The 22,359-nt window shown below is 39.6% G+C and overlaps 1 protein-coding gene across 6 annotated transcripts in view; it reads left to right on the top strand.

The window, feature by feature from the left end:
• arhgef9b (Cdc42 guanine nucleotide exchange factor (GEF) 9b) overlaps positions 1-16,517 on the top strand; it is a 75,677-nt gene extending 59,160 nt beyond the window's left edge. For 3 of the 6 annotated variants that reach the window (XM_077235698.1, XM_077235695.1, XM_077235694.1), the window contains one exon: positions 16,199-16,517. In XM_077235698.1, coding sequence (XP_077091813.1) covers positions 16,199-16,374 — 176 coding nt within the window. In that variant the 3' untranslated portion in view covers positions 16,375-16,517. The remainder of the gene's footprint in view (positions 1-16,198) is intronic. The other 3 variants (XM_077235696.1, XM_077235699.1, XM_077235697.1) reach the window with 2 other exon arrangements.
• The last annotated feature ends 5,842 nt before the right edge of the window (positions 16,518-22,359 follow it).

Here is a 22,359-nt window from a genome sequence, read left to right as displayed (position 1 = left end):
CTGTGACGCCGTGAGCTATGTAAACCATTTGCCATTGCCACACAATCACACCTGACACTTCAGTGCTCCCAATACAACCCTCCCTCCTTTAAACAAAACAGTCAAAGAATAAGTACAACAATATAGAACAGAATGAGGTTCAAACAAACAATATTTATTGAATAGAGTATTTTCTATAGAATGTTAACATAACAAGTGAATATTAACGTAAACATAAATAAGAAGAAAATAATAAATTATAACCCTGAGCTTTGGCTTTTGGGATTAACTTTGGTTCTCCATACAGCCTGGGTATTTTCGGCATCAGTATGATTTTTTTTATTTATTATTATGCATGTTGAAGCAATTCTTGATTTATGGTTATTATTTACTGAGGGATGTGCATCCATATTGACCAGTATGTCCAGCTAATCAACATTTTAAATTCAATATAGCCTATAGATCAATAGTCAATCAATGTCAAATTGTCAATACATTGCTTTCTATCTTGCATAATTAGTGCAGTTGTTTAGAGTTTTTAACTACACTGAGACTAGATAATCAGTTTCTTGTTTTATAAATGTGACTTTGATTGGGAGTGCCATCATTCACGTGCATGTATTGTACAGTATGTCTGGTCTCCACATATTTCTGCTTGAAAAATGCGAGTTTCATTTCGTGCACGCGCATATGAACGCACGATAACACACGCGGTTATGTTTTCCGAGCTGCAGTAAACAAACACCGTTGCACTTTGTCGTTTATCAAAAACAAACGTAATAATTTTTTTTATTTTACTCTCACTTTTGTCAGGCACAAAGTGATGCAAGAGATGCACTGCCTGCCCAGCTAGGTTAGCAAGACCGAAAAACATCAGACTTTGCTGACATCAAACTTAGAGAGGAGAGAACACAAGTTTACCTGATTGTTGTTCCCGCAATTCACTCTCATGGTTTTTTTCTTCTTCCTCTTTTCGTGACCAGAAGGATAGTTTCGCTTCATTTTGTCATGGATGTTGTACACATTAATTGACACGCTATGACACGAGATGGAGGCGGGGCCTTAAGTAATTTGTGGGGTCTTACGCACCGGTCGCGTGCAGCGCTGCAGCCACGTAAACAGTTTGCCCTTACCTTACTGACTTTCACGTTCGGTGCACGAATGGAAGTGAATGAGGCTTTGCGAATTTAAAAAAAAAAAAAAAAAAAAAAAATGTATCTAGGCCTATGTGAAATTCTGCAGCCATTGTACGATTTTTTTTTTTTTTTCTCGGAAGGGCAACTTGAGTCGAGAAGGGCATATGGGCAGTTGCCCGGGCAACCTAAGCAACCCCCCTGTGCACGTCCCTGGTGAGAACCCAAATGCAATTTATTCCAAAGCGTGATCAATCATAAAACAAAGACATGACGAGGCATGGAACTCAAAACAAGAACATAAACTTGCACGACATTACAGGAAACATTCAATACTCGAAAAAGTTAGGGCAAACATGAGGGCTTAAATACACAGACTAATTACAAGACAAAGAACACCTGTAAACAATGATCAGACGATTAACCAATGACAAGACACATGGCAGGATCACATGACAAACAGCAAATCACATGACAGGACACAGAAACATGACAATAACAAGAAACAAAACCCATAACATGACACCACTCCATCAATGGTTTTTATGTTAAAAACTGAGGTCTAAGGGGTTTTTGGGGTTCTTGAGGTGTTCTGACATTTGTGCTTTTTTCAGTTATTTATAAACATGTTAATGGCAAAGGTGTAAATTCACTCTATATAGCACAAACGGGGCTACCGTAATATGTGAGCAACATGTACATGTTTGTATTTTTTAGAGAATAATGTTTATGCGTGGTTATTGAAAAGACTAAAACTTAAAGTGTCTGAAATAAGGCCACAAAACACATACTAAATATGTGTCCACAAGACTTTTGACTAATGGGTGTTGTTGCCTAGAATTTTTGCTTCAAAATTATCTGAAAATCATCCTGCCTAATCATTTACACAAAACAATACATTGATTTAAATTTTATAAGACACCTTTTGTTTGGAAAGGTTATATGCGTGGAGGCGTGTTCACACCGGAGAAGACAAAGGCCAGATAATGTGCCACATTCATAATGAGCTGCATATTAATTAGCCCTTTCACACAGGTGTCACAGGATCCCAAAGAATGCAAGGACAAAAGAAATGATCTATATATACATATTTTACAATTAGAAATTGTAACCAATTACAAATAGGTTACAATTACAACAACAATTACAATTAAAACAATATTTCAAGTGTATTTCTTTGTAGAAAGTATACATTTTATCATGCGTATTAAAAAAGGTAAGGATTCATTAGTTTGAATATTAGAACAAACACTATAATAACATCTTAGTTGATAATTCAATATACCTACTTTATTTTTGACAAAACATCATACTATAGTATATTTAACTATGAGAAGAAATTGGTGAACAAAAGCGTACCCATTTAATGTGACAGTAGTCTTTTTTTACAGTCAAAACTTTATAATCTATCCAAAACTAATCACAAAATCTTGTCTAAACATTCATATTTAGTCTTTTTTACAATATTTGTAACATATTGTGTATGATATATTAGCATTTACATGTGAATTTGCAGTTTGTTGCTTATACAGACATTTTATTTAAACATATTTCAGTCTATTTTTACTCATCTTAGTAGGCTATAGCAATAGAGTTTGGATGTGTTCATGTAAACATAACGTTTACTAATGTAGGTGCGAGAGTGAATGAACGGCACAGACACGTGCTGTATAACTGTAGTAAACAAAGAGCGTTCGCGCCTGTGCCGTTCATTCATAATTTAGAATACACATAGACAAGCAATTCATATTTAAAGTCTTTTTGCGGTTTACAGTCAGACACTATTCAATATCGCGATTAGAACAAAGCACTTAAAAATAAATGACTTACTACATCAGTTGGATCCGTTGCTCCTCGAAATGAAACTACTAGCACTTCTGGTACATTTTCCAGGGTTATTAGATAGTATTATTGCTCACAGCGTAGGGATACGCTGTGTACACAACTGTAGTAAGATACTGACTAAACATGATGCGTTTTATAATCCAGTTGGTGGGCGTTGGCATGTTTGAATGGCTTGCCTTAGATCATTTGCGTTTGAATACCGCACGCTCTCCGTGGGCGTGGCACATTAACGCGTAATCAGGTATAATGAGCTGGAAAGAAAAAGACTGACATCTCTCTCTTTTCATACAGATTACATAAACAGAGAATATTTGTTTTTTTATATAAATTAATTCATTTAAAAGAAGAGAGTTCAAGCCTCATTATGGAAAAACACTCGTGCCTGTATGACAAGTATTCGCGGAATTACAGTTAATTTTCGGACGCGTTTCAGAATGGACTTAACTGACAGAGAGAAGGCAGAACAAGCATTTTTTTTTTCTTTATTTGGCGACAAGCACAACACTATTTTTATTGTGAGTATCCACAATAAAAATATACACTTATCAGGATCTAATGATGTACAACACTTAATATGTAAGATCAAAATCAACAGAGTATTTTGAGTTTCTTTTGCACTGATAAGAAAAAAAGCGAGACTATCGCGCGGGCCTCAGAGGGTTAAAGGGATAGTTCACCCAAAAATGAAAATTCTGTCAGTATTTACTCACCCTCATGTTGTTCCAACCCCGTAAGACCTTCGTTCATCTTCGAAACACGAATTAAGATATTTTTGATTAAATCTGAGAGCTGGATCAATCCTCCATAGGCTTCTTAAGGGATTGAAGCTTGCCAGCCCCTAAACGTTATTAAAGATATCGTTAAAATAGTCCTACAGTGACTACTGTCAAGTCCTACTCCAGTTCAACTTCCAAAGGACAGAAGGACAACTCAAATTTCCGACTCAATCAATTTTATTTTTGCTTTGTCAGTTGATTGTTCTGTTCAGCAAATTAGGTTGTAAACCTTTAAAGACAGAGAACAAAAGTTAAAATTTTATTTAAACATTTTAATTAAACATTTTTAATAAATTTTAAATGAATTAACCACTTAAGCCTTTTACATTGAAAAAAGAAAAATGTGATTTCATGAATCTTCCTTTATACCATCCTTTTGCATCTTATACTGTCCATTTTTACAAACTCAAAATCTAATATTATTTTAGCACAAACACAAAATAAACGAAGGCAATGCTGCAATGTCTTACTTAAACATCTACACAGCAGTTAAACACAGTTCGAACATATTAAGTAGCATTTTAAACACCATAAAAATAAATAAAACATTTTACAGACCATTGGCGTCTTTGGAATGAACCTATGAGTGACTTGGAGCCTCTTCTCTCTGAAGTTTGTTTTTTGACTGACTGAGAACCTCCATGCTTTTTCAGGTGCTCCAAATCAGTGACAATGACAATCAGGTGACAAGCAGCCGGTTTGCTGCTGCTGGTGGTGCACTCTGGGAAGTGTAGTTCTTTGATTATCACTCCTGAGATTCAACTCAACAACTACAGTGACTCAATGTTAAGTTTATCAAACGACGAGAATACTTTTTGTGCACAAAAAATGAATAAATAACGACTTCATTTCCTTCTCTGTGGGCCTTTAACTGTTCACAGACATGTGAGCACATGAATGCAATGGCCAGAATTTTGTTTAGAGCTCTATGCACTATATTTTGTTCTGCAATTGTGTTCTCATCATAACCAGCAAAGTGCAGACACAATGTAAATCACAGATTTGTGCAATGTAGATAACATCATTAGAACGAAGCTTTGGTGTGATTGCAGAACTCAATCACTGATAAACTTGTGCTCAACTGAATTGATTGACAGCTCTGGCGATAATAAAGGGAGTGTAATTTGTCTTAATCACAATTTAATTGAATATTCTTTGTCTTAATCACAACAATTGAATATGTCTTGTTAATTGCTATTTCAATTTAATCAAATTAACAGTTGTTTTTTATACTACTAAAAGGAACAAATGTAGATTTTTGTAATTCTGTACAAATACCTCGTATGTCAAAATATCAAGGAAATTTGATTCCACATTTCATGACCCTTTTAAATACTACTGTTCATCATGTATCATTCAATAGTGTAGAGTATGGTTATATATTTAAAAAGATGTTATAACTTGTCTACTAGCTATGGTTTCAATAGCAAACACAGGGCTTTTTTTAGCATCTTCTTCAAGTGAGAAATCACAGAATAGTTATTCCATTAAACACTATAGAATTAGATTTAGAAATAGTTTCTCATTTTTATTCTATACAATTTCTCACAATTTAACTGATAATTCAGATGTTGTTTCCCAGATGTCCATTTTCAAGCAACAATGAAAAGACATAAAATTGGATTCATATTTCATATTTCAGTGTAAAAATGTGTAAACAGTGTTTTATTTGTAAACAGGTTTTATATTCAAATGATTGCTGTATTTTACAGGGGCCAAGCACTGAAGGTGAATTTGCACTTACTGTAGTTTTTTTTTTTCTTTTTTTTTTTCTTCTCGGGTAGTGGAAGTCTGTGGCAGCCAATAGAACCCTTCTTGTCATGGGCACAATGATTAATGGGGGTCTTAAAGGTCCCTAGACCAAGTTTGAGCTTTGTCACTCAAACTCTATAACACCATCAGCTCTGTAACACCAACAGCTCAAAATGTGACAATTCTTTTGATTATAACATTTGACACGTGTGGTTTAAAAGCATTCTAAAATCCCCTCTAAGAGCAATCATCGTCTGACCATGCAGACGGAAAGTTGTTAAAAGCTTTTCCTAAGCCGAACCTTTGTGCACATATGCATATCTTTAAGGAAGTTAATCATCAGTCCACACCCATTCTGCTTGTGCAATGATAAAGTCCCTTCCAGTAGATATTCAAATCTTGAACAAAAGCTATCTGCAATCTGAGAGCAGATCCATTTTTAGTAAAAAAAAAAAAAAAAAAAAAGAAAACCTTGTCAGGATCTGGAATATTTATGAACATTAGCAAGGCAAAGTAATGGCAGTAAATACAAAAACAGATGAACAGAGATACCAAGAAAACACGTTGATCCCTTTGATCCATACTAGGTCCCAGAACACATTTTTACAGATCTAGATCATGATCCAGTGAATCTACCTATTGTTTGTTATCAAATGATTCTTTAAATGTATACACAAGTTGGATCAAATGTACAGAGACATTTGCGGACACAGTAAAAAAAAATGCAGACTACCAGCATGTTTATAATAACTAAAATCTTGTATAATTAATTATCATAGAAAGGTGTATGTGTTACGAGTTTGCGTGGAAGCAAAGGCAGTAGGCGGATCTAAATGCAGCAGTAGACTTTAATTACAGATACAGAACAGACAAGATACTCGTGGTACGCACATTAAAACATACATTCAATAACTGCCCCCCAACAAAAGAGCAGACAGGATTTAAATACACAGACGGGATGAGGGAACAAGACACAGCTGGGGCAAATCAGAACACCGAGCGGGACCATACAACCTAACAAGACAACACACCTGAAACAAGGGACCTAATAATGACATGACTAGGATAACAGACTACAATTAACAAGGCACAAACTGAATAAAAGACCAAAGACAGAGAAACCACAAACCAGAAACATGACAAAATGAATAAACACCGTAACATTATCCCCCCCTTCCATAAGGCGCGACCCCGCACTGAATGAACATCAAATAGGGGCGGGAGGGTGGGCGCCCTGGAGGCTGACGAGGTCGTGGCTTGCCCGGAACAGGAAGCCTCCAGGGCGGAGCAGGATGTGACGTGGCCAGGGCGGAGCATGGCGTGGCAAAGGCCAGGGTGGAGCATGGCGTGGCAAAGGCCAGGGCGGAGCACGATGAGATGGTGGCCAGGTCGGAGCAGACTCAGACGAGGATGAGGACCATGTCGACGTCGTCTCCATGGCCCTCACGGAGTACCTTCTGCCCCCCCCCCCCAAAAAATACTTGGGGAAATCCTCGGGAGGAACCTCCAGGTGGTAGATGGGTTCCGGGCAGGCCTCCCGGAGCTTGAAGGGCGCAGGCAGGACGAGGCGCAGAGGCGGGGCCGGCAGGGCGAGGCGCAGAGGCGGGGTCGGCAGGGCGAGGCGCAGAGGCGGGGCCGGCAGGGCGAGGCGCAGAGGCGGGGCCGGCAGGGCGAGGAGTCTGGGAACGCCCTCCGTAGCCTGGCGAAGCAAACGAGTCCTCCTCCTCCTTCTGCGACGACGCTTCACTGGGCTTGATTCACTACTGGACGTACTTGACTCAGTAGACTCGGTAGACTCAGTAGACTCGGTAGACTCGGTTGACTCACTTGACTCGGTAGACTCACTTGACTCGGTAGACTCACTTGACTCGGTAGACTCACTTGACTCGGTAGACTCACTTGACTCGGAACTTGATTCACTTGACCCGGCGGCGCTTGACTCACTTGACTCGGCGGCGCTTGACTCACTTGACTCGGCGGCACTTGACTCGGCGGCAATTGACTCGCTTGACTCGGGAAGCGCGGTCTCACTTGACTCGGCGGCACTTGACTCACTTGACTCGGGTTCGTCGAGGCTGAAGCGACGTGCGGGTTCGGAAAACAGAAGCTCAGCCTCAGGCATGTCGATCTCGGCAGGAAGAAGCTCAGGCATGTCGGTCTCGGCAGGAAGAATCTCAGGCATGTCGTGGAAAGCGGGCTCGACTCGGTTCACGTGAAGCGCAGGCTCGTGGAGCGTGGTCTCGGCTGAGCAGCTGAAGTGAAGCGCGGGCGCGACCGGGCTGACGTTAAGCGCAGGCTCTCGCAGCTTCTCCTCCACGCCCACAGTAAATGGGGAACCGCTCCACAACAGGGCCAGGTCAACGTACCATTCTAAAGATCCGTGAGGACCAGGTTCGGGCATCGGAGACCGGAGTGGTTCCGATAATCTTCAAGCCGTGGGTGTTCATTTGCGCGAGATATGCCAGCTCGAGGAATTCTGCGACATAATCCTCGATGGCGCGATTCTCCTGGCGAAGACGGAGGATCTGGACATCAGGACTCCAGGTAGGCATAGCTGCTAGATCCTAGGGGGTCAGTTATTCTGTTACGAGTTTGCGTGGAAGCAAAGGCAGTAGGCGGATCTAAATGCAGCAGTAGACTTTAATTACAGATACAGAACAGACAAGATACTCGTGGTACGCACATTAAAACATACATTCAATAACTGACCCCGAACAAAAGAGCAGACAGGATTTAAATACACAGATGGGATGAGGGAACAAGACACAGCTGGGGCAAATCAGAACACCGAGCGGGACCATACAACCTTACAAGACAACACACCTGAAACAAGGGACCTAATAATGACATGACTAGGATAACAGACTACAATTAACAAGGCACAAACTGGATAAAAGACCAAAGACAGAGAAACCACAAACCAGAAACATGACAAAATGAATAAACACCGTAACAGTATGGTTCCACCTTTATTATTTGACCACTGATACAGTGAATGTTGCAGTGACAGTAGTGCTTAAAGTGAGCTGGTATGCATTTCTACGTTATGATGTTCACAGAATGAATATTATGTACCAGCAGCTCTTTTATAAACTGCTAGTACTCTCTTCTTAAGAGAGATATACACTGAACCCACAGATCTCACAGACATGCTGGATCATGCTCCCCACCAAATTTTTGATAGCTTGAAGTGAAGTGCGCCTGTCAATAACAAAGCTGAGATTAGACTTATTTAAGAGGGATGATGGACCAAATACAATTGCCTTAGTCTGTTAAATTTCAGAAATATGTACTGTGATATGGCATTCAGTTGCTTGGAGTGCTTTTTTCCACTTTTACAATAAATTACTTCATAGTCGCGTGGTAGAATGCCAGGCTCTCCCGTTACACCCACACAGTGCTCACTCTTTCCCAATTTCGAATCACCATCCCCTGTTCCTCATCACTGCAGGACCAGTACAAAAGTTCACGCCTCTTAGTCACTCATTGTCTGGCCTCGAACATGGAAACAGACTCCTTACCTGCTCTACTTACCTTGGTGGTTCAGCTCGGAAGCCCTGTTTATCACCTGCGTTGATTACTCTGAGTCTCCTTCGTCTCTCCAAGACTCTCCTTTGCCTTCTTGCCTGAAACTTGTGGGTAAAGATTACCTGTAAACTGTGTTTTTCAAGAGGAGTGCGCTTCATCCAGTTCGTCCGTCATCATCACCATTCATAACCTACAACATAAAACAATTACCAATAACCAATATCTGTCTTTGAGTATGGTATCCTGACAGGAGGCCAGACCAACAACTTAACGGTAATGAACCCAATACGAGCTGGTGGATAACCTTTGCAGAGTTCTCTCTGCACATGCACCCGCATCTGCACTGACCACACACGTCACTTCCCAGAGCTCTGCCTCACCACCTGTGTATGTTGCAAGTCCCTTGGTCAACCCGGCACCCTACTATGGCTTGGTGGAAGACAATGGCTTCCTCCTGCAATGTTTGCTCGCCCTAGAGATGTAGCCGCATCGCTTCCCCACTTAAAAGACCAAAATCTCCTTCATCTTGTCCATGTTGTCTGGTTGTGCACTTCAGTGGGCAGAAGCACTCTGAAGCCAAGCTGGACCGGTCACCCAATCCCTCGACAGCTTCACTACTCGCTTCACGGAAGTTTTATGACCCCCTTCAGGAGATTCCTCAGTAGGTGAACAAATGGAGCTTGAGTGATCGAATGGAATTCAAGCGAAGTTCAGCAGACCACTGATCGCGAAACAATATCATCTGACGCTCAGCCGATTTGTTACTCCACCTACTCTAATCAACTGTAGTTCTTAAGCTCATTCATTCTCAAAGTGGTCCTGACTGAACTATATCATTTACGGCAGGGAAAAAGTTGCTCTCAAGTTGTGTACCCTAGTGACCTTTAGTTGATGGAACAAATGAGCACTACTTACTACCTATCGACAAGGTCTTGACCCACTACTGCATCTCTTCGCCTTCGATGACACAATGGGGCTGGAACATTTTATTCAGTTGTCTCTGCGAGTCGCTAAACACATTAGAAACTATAAGGAAGAACAATCTGCCATGGAGTCCTTTCATAACATACGCCAGCCAATAAAATCCAGCACTCCAGAACCAGGAGAGAAACCCATGCAAGTATACAATTTGTGACTTACCCCGGCTGAGCGGCATCGTCGGCTGACCCAGAGATTATGTTTATATTGTGGTGCCAGTGGACACGCTATTGCCTCATGTCTGGTCTGACCTCCTCGTCCCGAGTTACTTTAACAGGTCCCAAAGCCATTTTGTCATGACTTACCACCATCTTAACTCGTACTGCTTCTGATGTATCTGTTTAAATCCCAGCTCTTATAGACTCTGGGTCAGTCTGCAACTTTATCTCCGGGAAACTCTGCCACCAACTCAAACTTGAGAAGAGGATATATCAAGCCACTGACCAAGTCCAGTCAATAACTGGTAAATCGCTCAGCCCGAAAAGCCTTCCGTCTTATTGTGGGTCCTGTCCAGCTACAAGTTGGTTGCCTCCACATCGAACTCTCGGTTCTGGAGAAATCCACCGCCGGCATTTTGCTAGGGCACTCATGGCTCGAGAAGCATGATCCCATCCTCTCCTGGAAGAATGGAGACACCTTGAAGTGGGGGGACCATGGCTTCCCTGCCTGTTTTCCCAGCCATCCCAGTCCACACCACCAGTGGCCCAAACCATCTCAATAAATGTATTCTCTGTCGAAAGCCTGTGGACTATGTTTGTTGGAACTGTGTTTTGAGAAATACCAAATTATTAAAAATAATGGTTACACTTTATTTTAAGGTGGCGTTGTTACACTGTAATTATACATTTAAGTACTGAGTAATATTAAGTAACTACATGTACTTACTAAAAGGTTAGGATTAGGGTTTGATTTGGTTTAGGGTTAGGGTTAGTTTCATGTAATTATGCGTAATTTATAGTTATTGCTATAGTAACTACATGTAACATATGTAACAATGACACTGTAAAATAAAGTGTTACCAAAATAACAAAAGCCTACATGAAGATTTATAAGTTGGCCTTCTAAAAAAGCTGATTTTAGCAGATTGACATTTTGTAACAGGACCACCTATTGGGCAAAAGTTTTAAGCAATTTTATGTCGTTCTTCTCCTCGTGGTTGTTAAACCAGTTTGCCCTAATACTATCACAGGAAATGCTACTGTCATGGAATGGTGAAATAGTGAAGCGACGATTCAAGTGCAGGAATGAAGGTTATTTAATAATAAAAATGAAACAAAATACAATCAAAACTCCCCATGGGGGAAAACAGGACAGGCCTCAAGATGCAACAGAACTATGGCAGGAAACAGGAACACGATGATACATAGATGACGAACCAGCACAGGACTGCTAACACAGGGAGAATAAATAGGGAAGCAAACAAAAGTGGGTAACGAGGGAAGGCAGGTTGGGCAAATTAATCAATAATTGGATAACAAGATGGGAGGGGCTAGACAATCAACAGGAGAGCACATGGCACAAGGAAACACATGACAAGCCATGTGCTCACAACAAACAGGACTATAACACTAGCACATGACAAACCAGGAGTGTCAGAGCTCTGTCACCAAACCAAGATATAAACTAGACAGAAGTGACAGAAACCTGACAGCTACATGCTAAATTATTTTGTTATAATGGACCTTCTGCATTTTTGCTTGGCCCCTTAATATTTCCTTTCAGCTATTTGTATTTGTCTTTTTTTAGTGAAGGCAAATGTGGTTTATAGTGAATACTCTCCATTTTATATTTTCTTGTCATATTTACACTGTTGTGAATCCTCAATGCTTCACTGACAAACGGTGAAGTATGTTCTTGAATTTGCAGATTCATTGATAGCAATCATCTTGAGAAAGAGGGCCATATTATATGGACATGGTATGAAAATGATAAAGGTATTTTTATGAGCGTTTAAAGTAGAATTAGTTTTTATACAAAATGCCATGGCAACGACTTTGAAATGCAACTATACCAAAGCAATATTGGACCCAAAAACCTAAGAATATTGTTAAACAATACGTAAAATAGGACCATATATATTATAAGTAAAATAGATATTAAAAGAGATAGTTCACTCAAAAATTAGAATTCATTATTTACTCACCCTGGTTTTGCCATTCTTTTTTTTCTGAAGATAAAAGGAGGAATGAAAAATATGTCCTGCTTGTAATTGTCCATATAATGGCAGTGAATGGTGACCGTCTTCAAGAATGCAAAAGTATCAGGAAGTAATCTCATGTGATTTGAGCCGTATACTTGAATAGCCATGTTTACTAACAGACTGCACCAGCCAATCCCACTTAGGGTATTACAAAACTACTGTCAGAATTTACTAAAGACACGCAGTGAAGAATTAGTGAAGAAAAGGCGTGGATACATATATTTTTGTGGCTGACCTTATGCATTTGTAGGAGTTTCCCTTTCAGACAATATTTATGGGAGGAAAGTTTTTAATTCAATTTTGCAACGTGATTTACTAAGGTTTGTGAAAGTCAATTTACTGGTATTTGTGCCATTATTTAAAGGTGCACTAAACAATTTTTCAGAAACACTATTGTTATTTTGAAATCAAACCAAACATGAAAAAGGAGTACAATAAAGAGTTGATGTCTCTTTATCATAGCTGAAGCTAAGCAAAATAATGCTTTGTGAAAAGTAAAGCAAATAAAGATGACAAGGTTTGTGCTGAGAGGCTGAGGCGGCTTCTCGAGCACATCAGTGGCAGTTCGGAGTTGTAGCAAGAGGGACACTTCTTTGTTCCCTCCATCATGGAATGGGGGTTACAATAGTAACCAAGACTTTCCCTATCTGCCCGTCACTTCCACGTTGTGTGGAAATACTGACACTAGGGGTCCCAATACTAAACGCCACAACTCACTGAACTGCGTTACGAGCCTTAGTGGTGCAGATGCCGGCAAGCTTTGCTTACCAAGTGCACTCCAAACCACTCACAACCTTGTTATCATGTTGTAGAGGGGAAAGGCACTGAACGCTGAGCGCTACACCCTGTTAGTCATCTGAGTTCTCCTGTTGGTACCCAAGAGTCAAGACAAAACCAGTTCCATTAGGAGATTGTAGAATCTCGCAAAGGTATTAGGTGTTGCTCAGTCCGCAGCTCTGCAGATGTCTGCTAACAAGGCATCATTCACCAAAGCCGAAGAGGCTGCAACGCCCCTAGTGGAGTGAGCCCTCACTCCCATGGGACACAGTAAGCCATAACCCTGTTAAGCCAAGAGAGTGGCATCCACAATCCAGTGTCCCATCGTTTGTTTGGAGTCAGGACAATTTGAGAGTCTGCCGGCCCGAACTCTAGGCACATTTCATTAACTGAAAGGGCTTGTAAGTCCCCCACCCTCTTGACAGTAAAAACTCAAATGGATCTCTCTTTTGGGCCTGTAAGACCACAGAGATATCCCAAGAGGGGATGAGGCACGCTCTATGAGGATGTGCATATCTTAGGAACCTGAAAATCAGGTTCAATTCACATGTTTGCCCTGGATCTTAGGTCAAAACCTCCTCAAAAGGCTTACAATTCAGCCAACAACTCGAGGCAGTTGCCAGTGCAGTCGAGGACCTATCCAGGACCCCGATGTTGCCGCCCCAGCCTGTCTTGTGTCTGTTGTAACAACACATCTAGACACTGGTTCTAAGGAAACTCCTGCCCGTAGAAATGAAAGGTCCGTCTTCCGTCCCTCCACCAGGAGTAAGGCTCAACCCTAATTGACCAGGTTAGCGGCCTCTCCTCCTTCCATGGGTTGCCCGTCTGGGTTGAAGTCTTCTGATGGTTCTTAGTAGCCTGTTGACTGGCGTGCGGTGCCACCGTCCTGCGTGAGGAACATTGTGCTGGTCTGGCTGCCAGTCCAGGTGATGGCTGTGCAGCTGTAGAAGGGGGCAAAATGGGTTTTATCGGCTCCATCTGTTTCTTGCCTGTCAATAAGGGTTGTGCAAAGTCTTTGACAGTGTCCCTGAATAGGCCACCTTGGGAGAGCGCACTTTCTCGGCATCCCGTATTTCTGTCAGGTTAAGCAATAGGTTGTGCTTGCCTTGGTAGACTTGCAAGATTGCCATAGCGTGCAGGGCAGAGGCAGTGAGAGACGAGTGAAAACGTACATAAAATATATAATGTGGTATAAATGTACCGTAATCCCCCGTTCCACGTGAGGAATCTCCGAGTACCCCTGCACCGCCCCACCACAGAGGGTAGTGAGGATGGAGGAGCCAGTGTTCCTTGTTTTCTTGCAAAGCCAAACTCATCCAGAAACTCAACCTGGAAGACACGTGCGAGTAGAGGAATGGGAGGTCCACAGGGATTCACTCGGCGGAAATGCTCCCATTTCATCCCCTTGCCTAGAGATAGAAGGACCAGGACGGGAAGTGTTCAGTACACTTGAAATCAAATCGCGATATAGACTAGTGTGTGAATATTAACACGCAAAAAGACAATTTAAATACGAATCCTGCATGTTGTTTGTGAATGACGACGCGCAGTTTACTGAAGCGCGTGTGATTTTTGCCTATATGAGGACATGAATGCAAGAACTTCATCTTCATCTTCAGACTCTAGATCCACTCTGAAAGTCACTTTGTTAGCATTTAACCGCTTCATTTGAGCAAAACTATTGTCATGTCATAAACACAGAAACTCAAAGGTCTTCACGGCAACTCATCAAAATAAAAGTTTGGTTATACTTGACTGAAATATATTACTGTTGTACAGTAGAATTTATATATGTCTCAATGTAATAATAATACTAACACCAATACAAATAAATGATCATCAAACTTAATTTTTTTATGGAATAATCACCATTTTTCTTCCATGTTTTAATTTTAACAGTAAAGCTCATTGTGCAGCACGTTGTTTGACAAATTTCATATGATTAATTTCATATGATAATTTCATATGATAAAAATAAAATAAAAATAAATAAATTTAATTAATGTTTTATGTCTTTATTTGATTACCAGAAAAAAACCCAACACCGAATTTGTGAAGATAAAAACATTTCATAGAATTTTTTCAAGTTTCATGATTTCAATAATTTTATACCAGTGCTTGCTCTCTCTCCCATTGTGATCTTTAATTTTGAAATTGGTATGATGATGATAAGTAAATTGCAGAACATAACCTCTGTTGCCTTCAGCCTTTGTGAATTGACCTTTATAAATTTTTCTGTATAGTACGGCAATTGAAGAACCATTTGCATAGACTGATTTAAGAGTAAATGACAGCAATCAGACCTCTTTAAACACATGAAACTACCACATGTGAATACTTGTGTAAACAATTGCACCACATAGCAATGATGTGTATATCCAAGTGCTTGAGACAAAGGGAAGTTAGGGGGAAAGGGGAGGCCTTTCACTGCTGTTATATGGACAAGTGTGAGCAGAAGATTTGTGTTGCGGAAAATAAAGGTCATACAGCTTTAGAACAAGGTGAGTAAATAATGATGAATTTTTTTGGAGGGGGGGGGGGGGGGGTTGAGCTATCCCTTTAAGATGGCCTGTGTACTCAACACAAATTAACTAAAGGAAAAATATTGTGTTTCAAAATGCCATGGAAACCTTTTTTTCTTTGCAAGAAAACCAACTGCCTATTTATGTTTATATATATATATATTGGTGCTGCTTATATCATATAGTTGGAAAAATTAAATATATTAGGAATTGCTTAGAATGTATGACTGTAGTTCGTACTTATTGATTTTGCCATGACTATCGTAATTCTGCTAAAATACCATAGTTACTGCATAGTGCTATTATTTGGACAAATGATGACCTACTGTAGATGCCAGTTGGTTACAAAAAGGTGGCTCAGAAAATTGAAACAGAATAACAAAGTCAGTTCTGAGAAAAGCTTCATCATCATTTGTTTGCAGATTCCAATTGGTTTGATATTTTATATCCAATGCAGATTATATAAATTAGAATTGACAGTTTCTTAAAATAGTAACTGTATTAACTATGGTATTTAGTTGAAAACTGTGGCTAGTCACCATGGTACATTTTAAGGGCTGTACTGTATGTTGTGAAGCATGATTCATCATCGCTGTGCATTGATTATTTTGATTATGCTTTGAGCATTGCCACTTTCTTCCCATTGGGTACATTTTTGTCATTTCTCAAACATCTCCTGTCTCTGTCTTTTGACTTTGTGCTGAGCAGGTTTGAGCCAGAGCAGGTGTGTCTCCCCATCGGACCCCTCGTCTCATGGACCCTTTCTGCTCTCTGATGACACACAACAATCAGATGTAGTCGAATTCCATGTTTCCAAATCAGGACAATCTCCATTCTGGCAAAACTTTAATAAGTTCACATCGTTAAAAAATGGGAAAAAATAGTTCACTCTGTCTGTATGCTCCCAGCAGTGAAGTTCAAGTGTATTTTTTGACAGTAAAAAGACCATGAACCTCCATCTGGAGATAACTGACTGACAATCATGACCCTGATATGATCAAACCTGTCAAGCGCCCAAACAAAAATGTACTGTATGCTGTTTCATTCATCATTATTGTATCTTCACCACTTCAACTTTGCCTTGTGGTATTTTGGAGATGGAATTCAGTAGAATTGACCAGCATACGGTGCTCTGTGTCCTGCTGTCAATGACGGCCATCAAATTGATATTTTTCTCAAAGCTTGTGGATCAAAGACCTTTGCTTCACAGTCTTTCTGTCTGCAGTTTAACATACTGTAAGTATCCTCATGACTATGTGTACTATACAGTACCATTCATGAGCAGGATGTAAGACTGTAAGCATTACACAAAATTTACAACCAAATTGCCTAAACAGGGTATTGCTTTCTAATTTACAAATGTGATTTTGTCAATCTGAGGAACATTATTCTTAGTATTAGTTAACAAGCATTATTCCAGATTTGTGAAAGTGTCACAATCTTGTATCATGCTCTTCTCAAATCTCACATGTTGTATGATATTGACTGAACTCATTTTTTTGTATGTCTATAAAAGGTAAAGTAGATTTTTGAATTTGCCTCCAAAGGGGGTTATTTTTGATTGTATTATATAAGTACTCTGTAGTAAGCACACTGAAACAATTCATATGCATTGTATTTTAGTTTTTTATTTGTTGTTGTTGTTGTTGTTGTTAATTTGTAATAGCTACTCTGAATACTATTTATTATTATAGTTAATGGCAAATATTGATAAGTTGTTTTATGCATACAGTAATGTGCAGAAGTCTTGGGCCATGATATATATATATATATATATATATATATATATATATATATATATATATATATATATATATATATACTAGTTACCATTCAAAAATAAAGTTCATTTATTAACTTTATGGATATGTTATGTTTTCTTTGTCTAATGCCATGTCATAACCGTAGCCATATGGCCTAAGGGTTGTGTACAGTGCTGTGCATAGAGTACACTACACATGTATTAATGTATGCTTATGAGAAGAAACTTCATGACTGTTGATAGACTCCAATTGAAATCTTCTGTCCCTCTGGTAATTTAGTAAATGAATGTGAATAACAGGCCAGAAAAATTCAACACAACAATAACTGAACAGTTGTCTTGTAGTGCCACAGCACAGAGGCGTACAGTGGGAGAAAGGTTGGACTGAGTACAGGGGGCTCAGAGCTGGTGCTGTGCACTATCCTGCTCTCTCGTGGACAACCAGTGGACTCAATCCTTCAATACTGAGGAGACAGTAGACTGGCTTACTCAATATGTCTGAATATTGGTATATGATTTAGCAAATGAAAATGGTGAAAATCGGCTTCTCCCTTTCTGATGATATGCAGTGCAATAAATTCCACCATCTTTAGAGAGCAGTTTTCTTGCTTTGAATTAAAGCTTTTCAAACGTGATCTGATCAGGCAACTGTCCATTTAATGTTGTTTGTTGAGAATGTATCTAACAACCTTTTATGTGATTGATTGCAATGCATTTACTTCACATTTAACTGACATGATGAAATTAAATATTTGTTCAGCATCTTTTCTGGATTTTTCATCAGGTTTAAAGTCTAATGTTCAAGAAGAAACCCTACTGAAATTTAAAAATAGCCTGCATCCACATTAATTTTTTGGTGATTGATGAATTAATACGCTACATTTGGCACAATGCGAAGTAGACAATGTAAGCAGAAAATGTGGGATGTGAAAATTGGTTCGTATATGTGCTCATATCTATACTTAGAGACACCTAAGCAGTTATGTGATTAAATCATAACTATATAACATATGGGTGTTCAGTAATAATGCACTTTCTTATTTACTTATGAATGTTTAGTATGAATGTACATATTGTCAGCTGTAATGATGAGCTATGTTTTAAAGTAAAGAATGAAAAATTAGTACTTACTGTTCTGTTTTAATTTGAATGACTCAACCAATGTAAATGACTACTGTCACTTTCAGTTATGGTTTTAGTTTCATTATCAAGGAATTTTAGTTTGCTTCTCGTTTTTTACTGCTTCTTTTGTTCTATGTTCCCGTTTGTCATTGGTTACCATGGTTATTTATTATTAATTAAATCACACCTCTTTGCATTTGAGTTCATTATCTTGTGTATATAAGTCCTTCATTTAATTTTGTTCTTTGTCTGATGATGGTTGTGTTTTAGCACACGCTGTTGCATTGTATAATCTCGTTGGATTACTTCTTTTGTTTTGTTTTATTAAAGAGAACGGTATTGTTTGAACTACATCTTCTTCTTCGTCATCATTTGCTGACCTACTTATGACAGAACACCAGAACCATGAGAAAGAAGTTGTGAATGCGTCAATTAATATAGATCCAGAAGGAACATTGCATTGGCCAAGATCTGGAGGACTATGTGGAGGAGTTTGTAAACATCTGCCACCACGCCACATGTGATTGACCTCCCATTGTGGAAGGTTTCAGGTGCGGGCAGGACTATGAGATTCGCTTCCTGATGCCAAAGGGTGATACCTGGACCTTAGAAGAGTACATCAACTTCGTTCTGTGGGTTGATTGGTCCTCAGTTACCGTAGGCGAAACTATAAAGGATACCATCTCCATCGTCCAGCACCACCTCGCTCCCCGTCACCACACTAGATCCCGGGCCCGGCCAGTCACCTCCAACGCCGTGCAGGAAAGGATGCCAGAGCCCACCGCAGATGGAGAGTCCGAGCCTGCCGCGATGAAGGAGCCAGAGGAACTGAACCCACCATCAATCCAGAGAATGAGTCCCCCACCATAAAAGAGGAACCACTCAGCAGGAGGGAATCAGGTGTGTCTCCCACTGGCAGAAAAAAAGGGATGCCAGTCCACACTGGGAGCACTACTTTAATGTTGATCCAAACCTAATAGCTGAGACTCAGAAACTCCTCCACATATATTTTTACGGGGCAACCATTCTGGTCGATGGGCAACAACTGATCTTCATTTTGGAGGGTACCTCCGACTGAGCTCTGGTCTGGTCTCCTGTCAGGAATGCAACACACAAAGACAGACGATGAACCCATTTGCGAGAACTATTTTGAATTCAGTCAGGTAAACAGGTAAGTGAACAGGTTTGTACAGCAGAATAAAACATAGCTTCCACTGCGAAGATACATTGAAGATAAGCATTAATGGGGGACGATGAGGATGGTCTTGAAGAATATGATCACTTCTAATGGAGAGTAGTGAGGTCTGTCTTTTCCTCAGGGAGACTAGACAATAACTCTGTGTATGTGGTGAATAAAAAAAGCAAAAGAAAACAAAATACATTTAGAAAAAATATACAACTCAATGAATTATCATATCAACAGAAACAACAATATAAATAATTATTAATATCATCCACCATTAATAACGATGATGTAAAAAGGTGGGGGGTAAATTAAAAAAATTCAAATAAAAACTAAGAACAACCAGGCCGTATGCAGTTCTAGTAATAAAGCACAAAGAAATTCTCAGTAGAGGGCAGAGCATAAGGTAAGTTAGAATCAGTCAACAGTGAGTCATGAAATCTTCTGTCAATAGCCGCATTTCCATTATCCTACAAATTGTGCAAATTGAAAAATACGCCCAATGGAAACACATCAATTTCGCAAAAAAACTCCCATTTATCGCAAAAAAGTTTTTTCGCTCAAATGAGGTGGTTTTTCAGTCAATTCGAAGAAGAAATATTTCTCAAAATTGCAATGAAAACAGTTTTTGCGCATTCACAGGTTTAGACAGAATATGAGACAGAGTTCTTTATTAAACTTATAAAAGACAAAAGAATTACAGAAATACTGGATTCTAAACCTCACAGAAATGCCACAATCAAGAGCTCAAAGAAGATATGAGGGAGAAACACCTAGAAACACCAGCCGCTCCAAGTTTAAGGGTCTTTCCTTACCATTAATGCTTGGATAACACATATGTCTCCCTCTATTATTAATAATGGGCAGTGCAGTGGCTGCGATATACGTAAGCCTACCAACATCCGTCTCCATGATTTTTGGAATGAATTATCGTGAGAGGAAAAATGACGTTTTAGTCGCATAACATCGGTTGATGGAAACGGCGTCATTTTGCAATTGTTTTTTGTCGACATTTAGAAAAAACGCAAAAGTTTTGCACAAATTTGTAATGGAAACGCGTCTAATGTCACTTGCACTGCCTGCCACCACATGTTTAGCATAGCCTAGCGGTTAGGCTGACAGAGAAGATTTCAGAATTAGAGACACACATCCCAACTTAAATCGAGGATAGTAAGAATGCCAGGGCTCTAGATATGGCTTTGGATGTGACCACCTTAGTGGGCCCTGCACATTGTTTGGTTCCGGTTGCAGAGCCCCTGTAGCAGGGCAACTGGGTGACTGTGAGACGGCATAGCCGCTATGTTGCAACAAACTATTGAAACTCTTTTGCAGCACTTTAGACACGGTCGGTCCTTTGCACTTAAAGAAGATTAAGGAAAATAATCTGACGCCAGGGTATAACGAGCACACTCATGCCATCAAGAGAACAACCAGTAAATTGGAGCAAAGAAAACAAACCTAGAGGTATTTCACATTTCGTAGAAAGACAGTGTTACAGCATACAGAAAGGCCTTTAAAAACTGCTAGATCTGCTTACCTTTTGACTCTCTTAGAAGAGAAAAAATACAACCCTAGGTATTTATTCGATGCAGAGGCTATATAAACGAGAAATATAACTTCCAAACAGCCCAGCAGTAATGACTTTGTGAATTCCTTTACTTGCAAAATTGATACTATTAAAGAGAAAATTATAACCATGCAACTAGGGTTGTAGTGGTATTCCTGTATGATGGTATATCACGGTATGAACACGTACAATTATCATATCATGCACATTTGCTTATCTATGATATGGGGGGGGGGGGGGGGGGACAGACTAAGAACCTCACCTGAGTATAAGCAGCGTCTTTCCACTTGGCTGATTAGACTCTCAACTTGCTCTACCCACACACATACAGTGGAGAAAATGTCAAGTCAAGTCATCCTCATTTATATAGCGCTTTTAACAATGTAGATTGTTTCAAAGCAGCTTTACAGAGATAAACATATAATTTAAGGTAACAGAGATTGATTTGGTTTTATAGTGGTTCTTGAAAAATGTTATTTCCAGCTAAAGTTAGTTTTGATTGATTCACTTCCGTCTAAATGATCATTTGTTATTAAATTAGGGACCGCTAAGATGACACCGTTCTCTCTAAACAGACTTTAAACGCGAACCTGTGATAGACGCTGATGGCGTTCACATACTGATGGCGTTCACATACATAAAATGTCAGAGACAGAGGTTGTTATCTCTATTTTCTATCCCCCATCGAAAAAAAAGTAAAAATTTGTAGAATGGGAATACTTTGGATATCGATAAAAAAGGAAGTGTGGTGGTCCTCAAGGATAGATATAACCAGTTTGCAGAAAATGTGGACACAAAGTGCCTGCAAAAGGAGGAAATACATCCATCCCACCGTGCAGAAGGTATGTCCTGTTTATAACTTAAAAGCCATATGATTTTTGGGATGCAGAGTGAATCCTGGAATCCAGTCATGAAAATGTAATTTACAGTATAACGCATACAGTATCTCACAAAAGTGAGTACACCCCTCACATTTCAGCAAACATTTTAGTATATCTTCTCAAGGGACAATACTATAGAAATGAAATTTGGATATATTTTATAGTCTGTGTGCTACTTGTATATCAGTATATATTTACTGTCCTCTGAAAATAACTCAACATACAGCCTTTTTATTTTTTTCAAAATAGCTGGCAACAAAAAAAAAGTAAACCCTAAGTGATAATAGCTGTACGTCGTTTAATCATGCAAAGCCGCATGTCCTATTCATCATGTGTGTGTCTGCTTGACAGGAC

Source organism: Siphateles boraxobius, unplaced genomic scaffold (genome assembly GCF_051911475.1).
Source record: "Siphateles boraxobius isolate OS27281-9 unplaced genomic scaffold, OSU_SipBor_1 2, whole genome shotgun sequence".
NCBI classification, from domain to species: domain Eukaryota; kingdom Metazoa; phylum Chordata; class Actinopteri; order Cypriniformes; family Leuciscidae; genus Siphateles; species Siphateles boraxobius.
Note: the sequence above shows the minus strand (reverse complement) of the source record. Positions and strands in the feature narration are given on the sequence as shown.